General features: G+C 45.6%; 1 protein-coding gene across 1 annotated transcript in view; it reads left to right on the plus strand.

The window, feature by feature from the left end:
• Positions 1–2954: 2954 nt before the first annotated feature.
• The window catches only part of BTBD1 (BTB domain containing 1), a 42102-nt gene continuing 28893 nt past the window's right edge, over positions 2955–16163 (plus strand). The window contains exons 1-2 of the mRNA XM_045448602.1: positions 2955–3489; positions 14661–14817. Coding sequence (XP_045304558.1) covers positions 3080–3489; positions 14661–14817 — 567 coding nt within the window. The 5' untranslated portion in view covers positions 2955–3079. The remainder of the gene's footprint in view (positions 3490–14660; positions 14818–16163) is intronic.

Genomic DNA, 16163 nt, shown 5'->3' on the forward strand with positions numbered 1-16163 from the left:
GAGACAGAGAGAGACAGAACATGAGTGGGGGAGGGGTAGAGAGCGAGGGAGACACAGAATCAGAACCAGGCTCCAGGCTCTGAGCTGTCAGCACAGAGCCCGATGCGGGGCTCCAACTCACAAACCACGAGATCATGACCTGAGCCGAAGTCGGTCACTCAACTGACTGAGCCACCCAGGCGCCCCTCCTTTTTTTTTTTTTTTTTTTTTTTTTTTTTGTAGGCTCCATACCCAGCGTGAAGCCCAATGTGGGCCTTGAACTCATGACCCTGAGATGGAGACCTGAGCTGAGATCAAGAGTCAGATGCTTAACCAACTGAGCCACCCAGGCACCCCTTCAGTTCTCCTTTTGTTAATGATTCCTAATTTCATCCCTTTGTGGCCCATGAAGATCTTTTGTATGCCATCTATTTAAATCTACTGGCACTTAATCTGTGGTCTATCCTGGAAAATGTCCCATGTGCCCTTGGCAAGAATGTGTGCCAAGAATGTGACGGTTTATTGTATGAAGCCCTCTAGTTCCTTATTTATCTTCTGTCTGGTTGTTCTATCCATTATTGTGAGCGGGATCTTCAATAAATCTTCAACTGTTCTTTGTAGATCTGTTTCTCCCTTCAATCCTATTAGTTTTTGCTTTGTTAAGTTTTCAACTATTATTTCTTCAAATATTCTCTCTGCCCCTTTCTCTCTCTCCCCGGCCTCTTGTCTTCCAGGCCCCCCATGATGTGTAGGATGATCTATTTTATGATGTCCAGTAGCTCCCTTAGGCTCTGTTTGTTTTTCCTCTAAGTTTCTTCTTTCTGTTCTCTGCCTCAATAATTTCTATTGTCTGATCTTCAAGTTTGCAGACTCTTTCTTCCGTCTGCTCAATTCTGCCTTTGAATCCCCCTAGTGCATGTTTCACTTTGATTGTTATACTTTGTTATACTTTTTTCAGCTCCAGAATTTTGTTTGTTTCTTTCTTTCTTTTTAAGCTTTCTATCTCTTTATTTACATGTCCATTGCGTTTCTATCTATTTACATGTCCGACCATGTTCACACATAGTTTTCTTGGTCTCTTCCACATCTTCCTTAAGTTCCCTGAACAACGTTAAAGCAGTTGTTTTAAAGTTCATCTAGTATATCTGCCATTAGGTCTTTTTCAAGGACTGTTTCTGTTTATTTTTTCCCTTTGAATGGACCATACTTTCCTATTTCTTTGTATGCCTTGTGACTTTTTGTTGAACACTTGGATATTTGAATCTAGTAATGTGATGACTCTGGAAATCAGATTCTCCCGCTTCCCCAGCGTTTGCTGTTTTTTGTTGTTTTGTTTTTTGGTTGCTGTAGGATTATTGTCTCTGTGCCAGGATCAGCCTGGGGTGTAAACTTAATGTCTTCCCAGGTCATCTCTCAGCCTTTCCTTGGGTATGGATGGTCATTTTCTAATTTGCCCCATTGCACACTTTTGTTTTTTTGTTTTTGTTTCAATTGTACTAGTCTCTAATGTCTGGCTGCCAAAAGGGAAAAGGTAAAAAAAAAAAAAATGAAGGAGGGTGAATTGGGTGCTGACCCTTTAAATACCTGGGAAGTCATTTTAGCTGGAGGGTGGAGATACTTGCAACAAAGGGGTAAGTGCAACAACAATGCCACCTGCCTCTTTGGACACTGGTTACTAGCAGGAATCAGCGCCTAGGGCCCAGATATTTGGAGGACAATTTCCTTTTGCCCACCATAGTGCCCACCTGCTCCATGAACATGTGTACATCTGCCTTCCATGTGGTTGAGGATGAGGCATGGTAGCTCCTTCTGTGCAAAGAGCTGACATTGGTGGAAATTAACAGCAAGTTTTCTTGTCCAAGTCTTCCCCTAGACGTTACAGGCCTTCAACAGGCTCCAGAGCTCCAAAATAGCCACATCAGACAGATCCTGCCAGCTGCTGCTGTCTAGGAGGGGAGACAGATTCCTGCTTCCTTCTCTGCCACCTTCCAGAGTCCCCTACTTCATTTAATTTTATCATTTCCAGTTTGGCAAAGGGAGTGTTTTTGGCTATACTTTAGCCTTGAACTCAGGTTTGATTGCGTTCCATAAGTCTTGATATGCAGCGTCCTCATATTTTCTATTAAATTATTATCATTGCTCGGTACCAGATAATGTGGTCTCTATTAGTTTTGCTCTGATACATTTGAGAGTTTTTTTTGAGATCTATTTTTTTTTTAGGTTTATTTCTTTATTTTGGGGGGAAGGGGCGGAGAGAGAGACAGACAGACAGAGGGAGAGAGAATCCCAAGCAGGCCCCCCCGTGACGTGAAGTCCTACTTAGGGCTTGAGCCTATGAATAGTGAGATTACCACCTGACCCCCAACCAAGAGTCAGAGGCTTAACCAACTGAGCCACCCAGGCACCCCTGGAGATTTAAAATATTGTTAATTTTTAGCAACGGATTGTAACATATTCAAAAAGAATTCCATGAGTCCACAGTGATACTGGAAAAAACAGAGGCAGAAGACAGGACGCATGTGGGCTGCTGGACACAGAAGGGGTCGAAAGCTCCGCTCCCCTCCGGAGTGGTGACTAGGACACTGATGGGGAAAAGGGAGCCCAGGGGAATCCTGTCGTCCCCTCCAACGTGCTCCCTGGGCCTTGGCCCGGGCCTTGCCCCCGTCCCCCACCACGCAGGCAGGAAACTCCAAGAGGGACAGCCTAGAGACCTGCCCCTAGTACACGTGGGAAGCGCCGCGGCTGGTGAGGAGGGGTCCGAGAGAAGGACTGGCCGCGGGCCGGAGGAGGCGCGGGGCTTGCAAGCGCGGGGCTCGCACAAGGTGAGCAGGGTGACCTTCCAGCAGCGCGGTACGCGGATCCGCGCGGCCCCGCTCGGGCGGCCGTGCGCGCCCCCGCATCCCCGCGTGGCGGGCACGCGCTCCGGGCCGCTGCGGGCGGGGCGGAGCGGGGCGGGGGCGGGGCCGGGGAGGCACCCGGACGCCGGAAGCGCCTTTCCCGGAAGGCACCGAGGCGGCGCCGGCCTCCGGGGGCGGCCTCGGCGATGGCGGCTGGGCGGCGGGAGCTCTCTGCCTAGCCCGAGGAGCCGCGCCGCTGGAGGATGGCCTCTCTCGGGCCGGCCGCTGCGGGCGAGCAGGTCTCTGGAGCCGAGGCGGAGCCGGGCGCCGCGGGGCCTCCGCCTCCTCCTCCTCCGCCGCCGCCGTCCTCTCTGGGGCCCCTGCTCCCCCTGCAGCGGGAGCCACTGTACAACTGGCAGGCGACTAAGGCGTCGCTGAAGGAGCGCTTCGCCTTCCTCTTCAACTCGGAGTTGCTGAGCGATGTGCGCTTCGTGCTGGGCAAGGGCCGCGGCGGCGCGGCCGCCGGGGGCCCGCAGCGCATCCCCGCGCACCGCTTCGTGCTGGCGGCCGGCAGCGCCGTCTTCGACGCCATGTTCAACGGCGGCATGGCCACCACGTCGGCCGAGATCGAGCTGCCCGACGTGGAGCCCGCCGCATTCCTGGCGCTGCTGAGGTGAGCGGCAGGCGCCCGGCCTGCCCCTGCGCGCGAGCCTCCCCCGCGGCCTCAGTTTCCTCCCCGGTCAGGGACGCGCGGCGGGTCCCCTTCCCCCTCTGCCGGCCGCACGGCCGACCGCCGGTCGTCGGGGTCACGGTCTCAGTCTGCGTCCGCTCAGCGAGCGCTTTTCCTTTCCAGTCCGGCCTTGTCACCCGACCTTCGGGACTAGAGAACGGGCGTGGAACGGGTGTGGACCAGGTTGTCTTGATGGCCAGTTTGCAAAGTTTTAGGGTTTTTTTTTGTTGTTGTTGGGGGAGAGGGGAAGAGGTGAGAAGACTTGGCGGACCGACGGCTTTTTTTTTTCCCCCTGTTGGTTGGTTTGTTTTAAATTCTGACTCCTTTTTCGTTTGTGTGTGTATTAGTTGTCGGGACCCAGGAAAGGGAATGCCAAAACAAGTAGGTGTGGCTTTACCTGGCTCGGCGTTTCTGCAGACAACGTCACATTTGCTTAAAAACCAAATCCAGCCGCGGGTGTTAGAGTTTCCTTTTTTGCCTATTTCAGTCGATAATACATCGACTTCTGGTTAATTTTGGATATTAATATTGGATAACGTTAATATTGGATAACGTTATCGTTTGACGTTAATAGCCTTTATTCGCAGAAGTCCAGTTAAGGAGGTGTTGTTTTCCACACTTTTACAAATGGGACCGGGGCCCAGAAAAGTCCAGTGACTGGCGGAGGTAACAGCAAACTCCTAGGGAAGACCATGTGTATTTTATTATATGTAGATGGTTTTAGCTGCCTGACCACAGTGGGTTCTTCGGAAAGGAGCAGAGTCTTGGGTGGTACTGAGGCAAAAAAAAAAAAAAGAGGTCAGTGAACGATAAATAGCCCACAAAAGGCTCACAGCTCAACCGGGAAGATCAGTAGGAAACTGAGTACAAAGCTAAAACGAGTAGAAAAGAAATAGCAAGATCCCATAAACAAATGGTAAAGGGCAGGATAGATAACTTAGGTAAAGAAAAGATTACAACTAATTGACAAAGAATGTTTAACCTCAGTAATTAAAGAAGTGAAAATTAAACGCGAAGCGAATACTAAATTCCTAGTATTTTAAAGATAATATTAGGGGCGCCTGGGTGGCCCAATCTGTTAAGCGTCTGACTTCAGCTCAGGTCATGTTCTCAACATTTGTGAGTTCGAGCCCCGCGTAGGGCTCCATGCTGGGAGCTCAGAGGCTGGAACCTGCTTCGGATTCTGAGTCTCCCCCTCTCTCAAAAATAAATTAAAAAAATATATATATTGGAGAAGCCCTCTGTGACGAAGATGGTAAAACAGTTTGGCACTACAGATTCCCTCCCCCACTACGAAGTATTGAAGTACTGAAAAATGTGTACAAAAATATTTACAGCTGGATTATTTATAGTAGTATGGAAGTAGTCAGCTGGAGGAAATGGTTAGATAAACAACGTTGGGTGCATGAGATGGAATTAATGCCACTGAGCATGGTACTGATGAAGACTAGGTTATGTGAACACGAGAAACGCGTGTAATAAATAGCCCTGAAAACTGCGCACGGTGAATAAAACTGAAAAGTAATAGAACAAACATATACATAGTGACATGGATGGAAGGAAGCATAACAAAATGCTAACCAAAGTTGTATTGGACCGGTAAAATGGTAATGCTTTTTTTTCTTCTTTTTTCCTTTGTTTCCCATGTTTTCTGCAATTTAGTTAAATTACAGTTATGAAGAGAGAGAGAAAAATTAGCTAAAAACCTAGGTCTGGGTCATTTTGGATTTTGGTTTGAACTTGATGAGAGGATTGTTGTAGCTCGTTTATAAGTATCTTAGAGTGATTTGTTGGTCTACCTCATTATAATCTCCTTGAGTACTTGTGAAATTCGAGATCCCTTCCTCCTTCTCTAAAATATTGTGATGTTTGGAGGTGGGACCTTGAGAGCCCTTTTAATACTCTCCGACATACTAATACCAGCTAAATCTGAGAGCCCCTGCTCTAAAAATATTGCCGAGGAGTTTTTTCCTTTAAAAAAATAGAGATCGGTAAATAAGAATGTAGAGGGAAAAATGCTTATTAGCTCGTATTTTTACTGAAGCCGTTAGTCCTTTCCTATCAACAGAAAATAAGTGAATTAACTGTAAAGTCTTTGAAATTTTCCTCTTTTCAGTGTGGTTATGGTATTTGTCCTTCAAATTCCAGTCTTGTTCTTTTTTTTTTTCAATGTTTACTCATTTTTGAGAGAGAGAGAGAGCATGAGCTGGGGAGGGTCAGAGAGAGAGGGAGACATAGAATCTGAAGCAGGTTCCAGGCTCTGAGCTGTCAGCACGGGAGCCCGACATGGGGCTGGAACCCGCGAACCGTGAGATCATGACTTGAGCTGAAGTCAGACGCTTGGCCGACTGAGCCACCCAGGTGCCCCGATTCCAGTCTTGTTCTATTGTGAAATGATATCTGGACTGGAAGGTATTGGCCACCTGTGAAACATAGATGCCGTCCTTGCTTGTTGTTGTGTGACAAACAGGTGTCCCATAGTACTTGCTGAGTGGGGACAACAGGTTAGCTTGGCCTATTTTTATTACGTTTACAAATTGAATCAGTTAACCTTATAAGAAACTACTTGTTTTGATCTGCCTGACCTTTAAGTGATGTTCTTCAATTGTTCATTTGAGAAATGCTGTGTGCCTCCCTGCACCAGTTGGTGTTTTAGATGTTGGGTGCAGCAGTGAAGAAGAAAAAGTCACTGCCCTCAAGTACTTCATAATCTAGTAAGGAGAAACAAAGATGTAATGTCAAGTACTGATAAGTGTGCTGAGGAAAAATGATCAAGCCGTGAGGGAAGGAGCATTCTAAGCAAGGCAGAGCGTGTTCAAGGCCCTAGATTTTTCCTGTTGCAGGAATTGCAAGGGTCAACCGGTGCTGTTTGAACGGAGTGAATAAGGGGGAAAGTGGTGGAAGATGAGGTCAGGAGGATAGGCTGGACAAGGTCGTGCAGGGCTGTATAGCCAGGGAAGGACGTGGGTATGTGCTAGGAAGGAAGCCTTTGGAGAGTTTTCAGTAGGAAGTGATGTGATCTGATTTACGTTTTTAGAAACTCATTCTGGCAGTTGTTCGGGGATTAGACTGCAGAGGGAGTAAAATGGGCAGCAGAGAGTTAAACTAAGAGGCTTTTGCAGTAGTCCAGGCAAGACATATGGTGGAGGGTTATACCAGGGTGGTGGGGATAGGTGGGAGAAGTGGTCAGGCTGCAGATACGTGATTGACTTTTGAACAATATGAGTTTAAACTACGTGGGCCCACTTGTACACAGATTTTTTTTTTTTTTTACATTTATTAATTTTTGAGACAGTGAAACAGAGCACAAGTGGAGGAGGGGCAGAGAGAGAAGGAGACACAGAATCCAAAGCAGGCTTCAGGCTCTGAGTAAGCGTTCAGCACAGAGCCCGATGCGGGGCTTGAACCCACCAACCGTGAGATCATGACCTGAGCCGAAGTCAGACACTTAACAGACTGAGCCACCCAGGCGCCCCAGATTTTTTTTTTTTAAACAAGTAAAGTACGGTACTGTAAATGTATTTTCTCTTCTCTTACGGTTTCCTTGATAATATTTTCTTTTCTCTAGCTTCCTCAATTGTAAGAATATAGTATATAATGCATATACTAAATATGTGTTAATTGTTTATATGTTATCAGTAAGTTTTCAGGTCAACAGTAGGCTATTAGTAAAGTTTTGGGGGTAGTCAAAAGTTATATGGAGGTTTTTGACTACAGGGAGGGAGGGGAATGGGGAGTGGAGGCCACGCCCCTGATTCCTGTGTTGTTCAAGGGTCAACTGTATTTTGAAGGTAGAACCAGGAAGATTTCTAAGAAATCCAAGGAGGGCAAGAGTACAGCCAGAAATACGAACCCGGAGTTTGGGTAAGAGCTTCTTGGTGAACATAAATCTGAAAGCTAAGAGTGAATGACTGGTCTTTAAACCATGAACCCAAATGAGGTTACGTAGGGAGGGAATGCGGGTTGTGAAGACAGGTATGAAGATGAGCCCGGGGAGCCTCCAACCTAGAGAGACGTAGCAGGGGGGAGAGTAAAATGAGGCCAAGGGACCGCTGCCAGTGGAGTTAGACTGGAAAGCAAGGAGCAGGATATCTTGAAACTCAAGTTGCAGAAAGCCTTTCGATAAAGAGAGAGTGGTCAGCCTTGTTTTTTTTTTTTTTTTTTTTTTTTTAAATTTTTTTTTTCAACGTTTATTTATTTTTGGGACAGAGAGAGACAGAGCATGAACGGGGGAGGGACAGAGAGAGAGGGAGACACAGAATCGGAAACAGGCTCCAGGCTCTGAGCCATCAGCCCAGAGCCCGACGCGGGGCTCGAACTCCCGGACCGCGAGATCGTGACCTGGCTGAAGTCGGACGCTTAACCGACTGCGCCACCCAGGCGCCCCTGGTCAGCCTTGTTAAATGCTGCTGAGATGTGGGTGAAATGAGGATATCGAATCGATTATTGGTTTTGACAAAACGGAGGCTGTTGATAACCCTGGCAAGAGTGGTTTTAGCAGCTGGATTAGAATAGGTTGGGGAGAAAATAGGAGGTGAGGAACTGGAGATGGCTGCTCTCAACAGCTCTCTCAAGGAGTTGTGTGGCGGAAAGGAACAGAAACGGAGTGGTGACCGGATTCTGTCTTCAGCTGCCCTCGTCCTTTCTGTTAACTCCTGGCCTTATATACTCCCCCAGCTATGTTGCCAGACTTCCACTCGGTTTTAGAATCCCACTTCCAGCCGCACATTCACAAATGAATGTCTAGTACCCATGCAGGTGAACATGGAAATGATAAGAATAGTGTGACATTTAGTGAGTGTTTACCGTGCCACTTACTGTTGCTGAGTACCTTATGTGCACTTAAATTCCCACAGTCTTTGAGCGGGTACTCTTTATTTTTTTTAGATTTTATTTTTAATAATCTCTGCACCCAAAGTGGGTCTTGAACTGACAGCCCCGAGATCGAGAGTCACGTGCTCTGCCGACAGAGCCAGCCAGGCTCCCAGAGCAGACACTCCTATTATTACACTCTTTTATCAGCCAGCTTTTGCCACAGTAATGCTATAACGCACCCTAGGGTGTTGGGGGACTTCAAAAACATTCCTGCCCATGAATATTCTCACTCTGTGGGTCAGTTGGGAAGTGACTTCAGTGGGCTTGACTCCAAGCTGTGGTTTGGTTCCAGTCTGCCCCACCTGTTTCTCATCCTTTTTGGACCATTCCTGAGGGTTCCACTTCCTCCTCCTAATTTTTTTTTCCTGCATTGCTTCAACCAGACCATGCCTTTAGTCTAAGCTGTCTTCACTTTCTACATTGTTAACAGGGTTATCTCTGTAATGTCCATATAGTCTCATGTAATTCCCCTGAGTCTTTGACTTTTTGCCTGCAGGATGAAGTGTCAGCACCTTAGGGGACACACAAGACCTTTGTGACTTGGTCTCTGTATCTTCCCTTTCCTCTTTCCACTACTCAGTGCCCCGACTCTAATTGCCTCTCATTTCTTATTTTAATGCCTGCCTTCTTTTTTTTTTTTTAATGTTTATTTTTGACACAGAGAGAGAGAGTGAGTGGGGGAAGGGAAGAGAGAGAGGGAGACACAGAATCTGAAGCAGGCTCCAGGCTCCGAGCCTTCAGCACAGAGCCCGATGCGGGGCTCGAACCCACAAGCAGTGAGATCATGACCTAAGCCGAAATTGGACGCCCAACCAACTCAGCCACCCAGGCACCCCTCTTTTTTTTCTTTTTTTAATGTTTATTCATTTATTTTGGGGTGGGAGGGGGAAGTACAGGGGGGAAAGAGAGAGAGAGAGAGGGAGGGAGGGAAGGAGAGAGACAGAGAGAGGGAGAGAAAGAGAGAAAGAGAATCCCAAGCAGGCTCTACAGTGTCATCTCGGAGTTCAGCGCAGGGCTCGATCTCATGAACCGTGAGATCATGACGGAGCCGAGATCGAGAGTCGGACACTCAGCCGACTGAGCCCCCCAGGCGCCCCTTTAATGCCTACCTTCTGAGGCCTTTGTACTTCTCAGCCTGTCTGCTAGAAGGTCTCCACAATCACTGCACTTCAGATGGACTTCACATAGGCTTTACCTCTTCTGTAAAACATAATCCCACCCGAAGGCAGAATTGAGCACTGCCTCCTCTAATGTCTCTCATAGCAAGTTTAGTATCTATTGCTGTAGAGCAAAACACTCCAGCATTTAGCGGCTTAAGTCTAGTTTTATTATCTTTCACAGTTGTGCAGGTTGACTGAGGTCAGCTGTGTGGTTCTGTGACGTCTCCTTTGGGTCCCCCTGCAGTCATAGTCCTATGGCAGTGGAGCTGGAGTCCCCTGGAGGTGTGAGGCAGAGTCTGGGGTGACTGAGCCTTTCTCCTCCCTGCGTGGCTTCTCCAGCTGATCTTTCCAGCCGGAGATCTCGACTTCTTGGATATCAGCTCCAGGCTTCTGAGAATACAGAAGCAGAAGCCGCCAGACATCCTCCGAGGGGAGGCCGCGGACGGGGACCGTGTCCCTTCTGCCACATTCTGTTGGTTAAAGGGAATCACACAGGGCCAGCTCAGGTTATTATGGGACAGATCTATATAAGGCCATGGATAATAGAAGGCATGATGGATTCGGGCTATCTTTAGAGATTAGTTATCACACTGTGCCTGATAAATAATTCTGTTGTAATTGTGACGCTACTCTTTAATCATTTCATTACCAAACCGTAAGCTTTCTGCGGGCAGGGCTGTCTTACCCAGGTTTGTATTTCTCAGACCTATCCCAGTGCTTGGTATTATAGTCCCTCAGTAAATGTTTTTGAGTAAAATGAATGAGTCAGTGGTGATACAAAGTTTTGTATGCGCGATCTTATAATTTTTCTTATTTATAATCAAATAATAAAAATCTTATAATTTTTCTAATTTAAAATCATATTTTCCCCATCACTTTTAAAAACTTTTGCTTAAATACTGAGTTTTCTCTTTTGGGAAAACCTTTAGTCTTTGGGAGGGCTTTGTCCTTAAAGGTAGTAAATGAGGGCTGAAATGTTCATTTTAAAATAAAAAGAATTGTGGTAATATCATTAATTTGTAATTATATTTTGTAAGGCTTGGCTTATTTTCATATTCTAGCAATTTTAATAATTAAATAGAATGTAAGAAAACATGTAAGTAAAATATGAACCAAGATAGTTCCTGGATTTTTAAATAGCCTATTTTCTCATTAGAAATGAAAATGATTCCTTTGCTGTGTTACATAGAAGCTTGTATGGAGTTGTCTAGTCAGGTAATAGGTAAATATTAAGGGTTAGCCGTGTGCCTACACTGTGCCTGGTATTGTAGGAAAGATGTTGGGGGGAAATACAAGAAGCATAGAGTTCCTTTTCTTGTTGTTTACATGCAACAGAAAGAATTTAGAACGTCTTACCAAAAAACACAAAGATAAATAAAGCCAAGATGAAGCTAACACAAAAATGCATGCTATCGGGAAACTACAGATTTCACCTTAATTGTTTTAGCAGCTAATGCAAAACAAGAAACCTAGCTGGTCAGTTATAATTCATACATAGTATTTGTCAGGTTGCAGACAAACCACCTGCTTAGGGATGCACAGCTCTGTCTGATAATCAGACGAGTGAAAAAATTCCTGGCGAGGTTTCCTCATAAAGAAGGCTTTACTGAAATGAACAGTGTCCTTAATCCGCGTTTTTGGATATACATGTTTCTTTAAAATATTCCTTGATGTAAGCCGAAGGTGTAATACCAAATTGTAACTTAATAAAAGCAAATTGAACGGGGTGTGTGTGTGTCTCAAATAGAATAGTCTAAAACCGCAATTCTCTCTCGTTGCTGGCGTGTTCTTCCCGCCCTCTGGTCATCTTTTAGATCGTCCCTCAAGTAGAAATTTCTCTAGGGGGCTTTTGCAGATGTCAAAGCCCCCACTTGTAGATGCTTACAGAGCCATGTACTTGTGTCCTGAAGTTTGAATCTACTCACATACAGAGGCAAATGGTAATAAAGGCCCCACATTTCAGTTCTTTATTTTGTAACTCTAGTAATTTTTGCCTGAAAAAAAAAAATTAAAGCAGATAGACGTAAAGATTCTTCCTACCTTGCCCTTAAAATTAAAACGTCATAGGTTTCTAATTCAAGAGGGGAACTGAGCTTGCAGTCAGCCTTTTATCTCTCTCCCAGTTCAAGTGACTGTAAGAAAATACAAAAGAGAATAAATCCCTTCATGGAAAGAGAGGAAGGGAAATGGATTGGAAGCCAACAGTGTGGAAGAGGGGCAGAGCAGTTGAAAGTGTGCTGGTAATGAAAGCAAGCAGATGACTGGAGCCCAGAGTCCAGAGCCTGGGGGCTGCGGGGGTGGGCGCTGCCTTCCCTGGCTCAGCCCCCGCGCATTTCGAGGCCCAGTTCGAGGCCCTCGAGGCCCAGGTGGGTAGTGAGGATGGGGGGAAATGAGAAGGTGAGCTATAACGTGGGAGTCAAATTTAAAACTGGCTTACAGACTACATCCTTGGCCAGCTCTTGCAGACTAACTGCCGATGATGACCTCGGGACAGGCTCTTCTTTAAATGAACGGAGCAAACTGCCTGGGACAGCTCAGGGACCCTAGAGTAATGGCGTGAGGCGGCCCCTGCCCCTGCTCCTTTCCCACTCCCATGCAAGGTGCCGGTCGGCAAGCCCCCACTTGCAGAGCGCTCAGCTGGCCTGTTCATTTGGGGGATGGTTTTAGCTGGAAAACAGGCCCATCTACAGACACAGAGAAAGCCTGCTACTAGAATTCCACACTGGAGGCAACCACTGGGCATTTGACATGTGAGGAAAATGAGAACATGAACGACAAAGACGGAAACAGATGATCCTGGAGGAAGTAGATCATTCAGGAAATGGAAAGGAACCTTAAAAACATTGGTTAATAGCATCTTGGAGACTTAACATTTTTGCATCCATAAAACAGACATGATGCTGTGGAGGTGAAAAAGGACAACTAGGAAGCAAGAATTCTTAGAAATGTGAGCATGTGATTGCTGGGAAGAAAAACAGAAGGGCCGGAAGACAACAGCAAGGAGATCTTCTAAAACAGAGGAAAATAACGGACATAAAATAATGAAGCAACGTGAAAATAAATAGCTAACGTTTGCTGAGGCTAAGTATTTGTCAGGCACTATTTAAAACACCTCACGTATTATAATTTCTACTAATCCTCATGCGCACGTTATGAAGGGGAGACTGTCACTCTCCTCTCTTTTTCAGAAGGGAGCACCACTGATGGTAGTTTGTTTAAAGTCACATGGCTGGCAGGTGGTGGCACAGGCCCAGACCCAAGCCATCTCTTCCTGAGGCCACACAGATAAAACGGTGCTCACCTGGTGGGCATGACAGTCTAGCACTGGAGGCAGACGGTGCAGAAAGGGGGTGTTGATGTTAGACAGCTTTTGTGTTTCTTCGTCTTCTAAATGCGGGTAACAGCACCTGCCTTCCTTGTGGGAGGATTACATGAACTGGCACCTGTCCCATGGCAGGCACTCAACAAATGTTCATTTTCTCTCTTCCTTTTGTTCATCCCTTTCCCCCCGACTGTAAGTGATTGTGCCTTACTTGGTTTTTAATTCCTTGTGCTCTTCACAAAGTGTGGCACGTAACTTTAAGCTAAATAGTATAAGGGTAATACAGAATGTTGACTTGAGTCTCTAAAAGGAGGTTTTTGGAAAAAATATATATATTTTTTAAGTTTATTTATTTTGGGGAGAGAAAGAGGAGGGGAAGGGCAGGGAGAGAGAGGGAGAAACAGAATCCCAAGCAGGCTCCGTGCTGTCAGTGCGGAGTCCAATGGGGCTCGAACTCGTGGAGCTGTGAGATCACGACCTGAGCCGAAATCAAGAGTCAGACACTTAACCGACTGAGCCCCCCAGGCGCCCCAGAAAAAAAGAATATGGTATTTTGAAACGGTGTAATCCTGAAACACAGCAGCCTTCACTGTCAAGGTTGAGCTATGGAGGAGGATGAGCACGAGCAGCCTCCACCTGGGATAGTTGTAAGCTCGGTGATGCTATGAGGGGAGCGCCGGTGTTTGGTTGTGGCGAGAGGCTGCGGGGAGGTGAGGGGCTAGCGGTTCACCTTGGGTGGTGACTACGGACACGGGAATGAAAGGAGAGGAACTGGAAAGCCGGAGGGTAGAGCCTCCCTTCTTTGTGGACTCCCGGGGCATAGAAGGTTCTGAAAGATGTTAACAGGTTTTCCTGTTTTAGGACTTGGGGCCCAGGAATATACGTGTAATAAGCATTGTAACGTCTTTAGTATCTCTCAAATGCAGTTGTTCTTAATGCCATGCTTCTCCCCTCGACTTTCCTGCGTGTGGTTGGGAACTGGACAGTCCGTGCAGGGTCTCTGAGGAGCCACAACAGGGGCCTAGAGTTGATATGTAGAATCTCCCGGATAGTTCAACAAGAACTGCGCAGGCCTTCACTGAGAATCGTATGCTTTATTCGCAGTTCTATGAAGCTGATCTATCTAGTGATCTGGCAGTTAGCAGCAGCAAACTGGGAGGAGGCAGTATTGGACTGATAGTGTTTTGAGAGAACATTGGACCTAAATACCCAAAAGCACATAACAGGGGTCATTTAAGATATTATTAAATTGTTTATTCCTCCAAAGCCCCAGTGATCGTCTGTGGGCATTTTGCTAATTTGGAAATAATAATAAAAGGTTAAAAGATACCCAGAATAACAAGACACCATTATCAGCAAATACATGAGTGTTTGACCTCTAGAGGTATGAACCTCAGCTATCCGTAGATTTGTTTAAATGAACGTCCTTTGATGACGGAAAGATAAGTGAACGATTCCTGTCCTGAGCTGCTAAAAGACCTCTGAAAATTTGGCTTAAGAGGGAGGAGTCTGTCTTGTGATCTTCACTTCAGTTTTGTCTGTAAAATGGAGACACTGCCTTACTGAGGACTGAGTAAGAATAAAATGAGATGATGTACGTGCAAAGGCCCTGTAGCCCTGCAAAGTTGGGTGTAAATTTCAGGTGGTTTTTCAGTGTGCTCATTATCTTTGAAAATATTCCTCAGAGGTTTCACGCTGGTGGATTGCTTCTCTAAAATACTAATGGCCATCTCTGTAATTTCCCATTTGCTTTCCAGATTTCTCTATTCAGATGAAGTTCAGATTGGCCCAGAGACGGTTATGACCACTCTTTATACTGCTAAGAAATATGCAGTCCCAGCCTTGGAAGCACACTGTGTGGAATTTCTCACCAAACATCTTAGGGCAGATAATGCCTTTATGTTACTTACTCAGGTAAGTAAATGTAGCTAAGGTCGGTATCCTCATAACTACATGAGTATTAAGTATTTCCTGGAGAATTCTAGATTAACTTAAAGTATATGTAATTATTTTTATGGTACCATTCAGGGAAGTATATCAGATTCATATGATTTTAGAAAAGCAAATTAGAGTCAATGCAGTATCATGTGAGAAACTGAGGCTTTATGTAAGCAGGCTGCTGTGACTCAAAGTCACACGGATGTTTAGGATTGGAATTGGAATTGGGATCCAGTTTGTTCCTGCTGCGATTGAGCATGTGATAGCATAGGGTTTTCTGGACGTCTTTTGTCTCAATCTTTGTTGGATCTGGAATAAAGATTTTTGTTGGATCTGGACTTTTTAAGTCCAGATAAGTTCCAAGGTTTACTGTCTTTGTACTTAATCTGAAAGCTTGGAGGAATTAGAATTTCAGGTGTATGTGAAATGTTCTTTCTCTGATATTTAAAAGTTTCCACTAAATATAGTATACATGCAGAAAAGTACACATTATCTTAAGCACTCTGTCTGATGAATTTTTACAAACTGAACACATCTGTGGAACTATTAACCAGTCTATATCATACTATTTAGCATTTGTTAAACGCCTGTAATCTGAGCTTTACTTCAGATATAAATAAATCACTTGTTTTTCTTTTTAGACCAAGTTATAATACCCTTGTATGAATTGTTTAAAAAGTTCCAAGCCAGCCTATACCATGTGCTAAGGGTTGAATTGTTTCTCCAAAATTTATGTGTTGAAATCCCAGTTCCCAGAACCTCAGAATGTGATCTTATTTGGAGATAGGGTCTTTACAGAGGTAAGCAAGTTAAAATGAGGAGAAAACAATTGTAAGCTGATAATATATAATCCTGTTGACTATTAGTACCGGAACCGGTCACAGATGTCCCCTAGTTCACCTCTTTCATTTTCCAACTGGAAAACTCAAACCTGGTCCAATGGACTACCTGCCCAAAGGCTCCCAGCAGGCTGGCTGGGGCCAGGGCCCAGAGCTCGGGTTGCCCGGCTCTGCGTCTGTTTTGTCATATGGAAGTTGTATGATGGCACCTTTTGTTGCTGTTGTTTGTTCAGTCATCTGTCAACAAATATTTGAGGTTAGGGAAGAAGGAGCACACCGATGACACCTCGTGGACATAATCGCCGAACTCCATTCTGGACATGGTGCGCCAGACACTAAGCTAGTCACTTTGCGTGTATTATCACAGTTAGCCCGCATTGCAGCTCTGTGGTGCTATTTACTGTTGTCCCCATTTTAAAGATGAAGCAATGGAAGTGTAAAGGGGTAAATATCTTACTTCACATTAGACAGCAGGTGCTAAAC

This window comes from Leopardus geoffroyi, chromosome B3, assembly GCF_018350155.1.
Source record: "Leopardus geoffroyi isolate Oge1 chromosome B3, O.geoffroyi_Oge1_pat1.0, whole genome shotgun sequence".
Classification (NCBI taxonomy): domain Eukaryota; kingdom Metazoa; phylum Chordata; class Mammalia; order Carnivora; family Felidae; genus Leopardus; species Leopardus geoffroyi.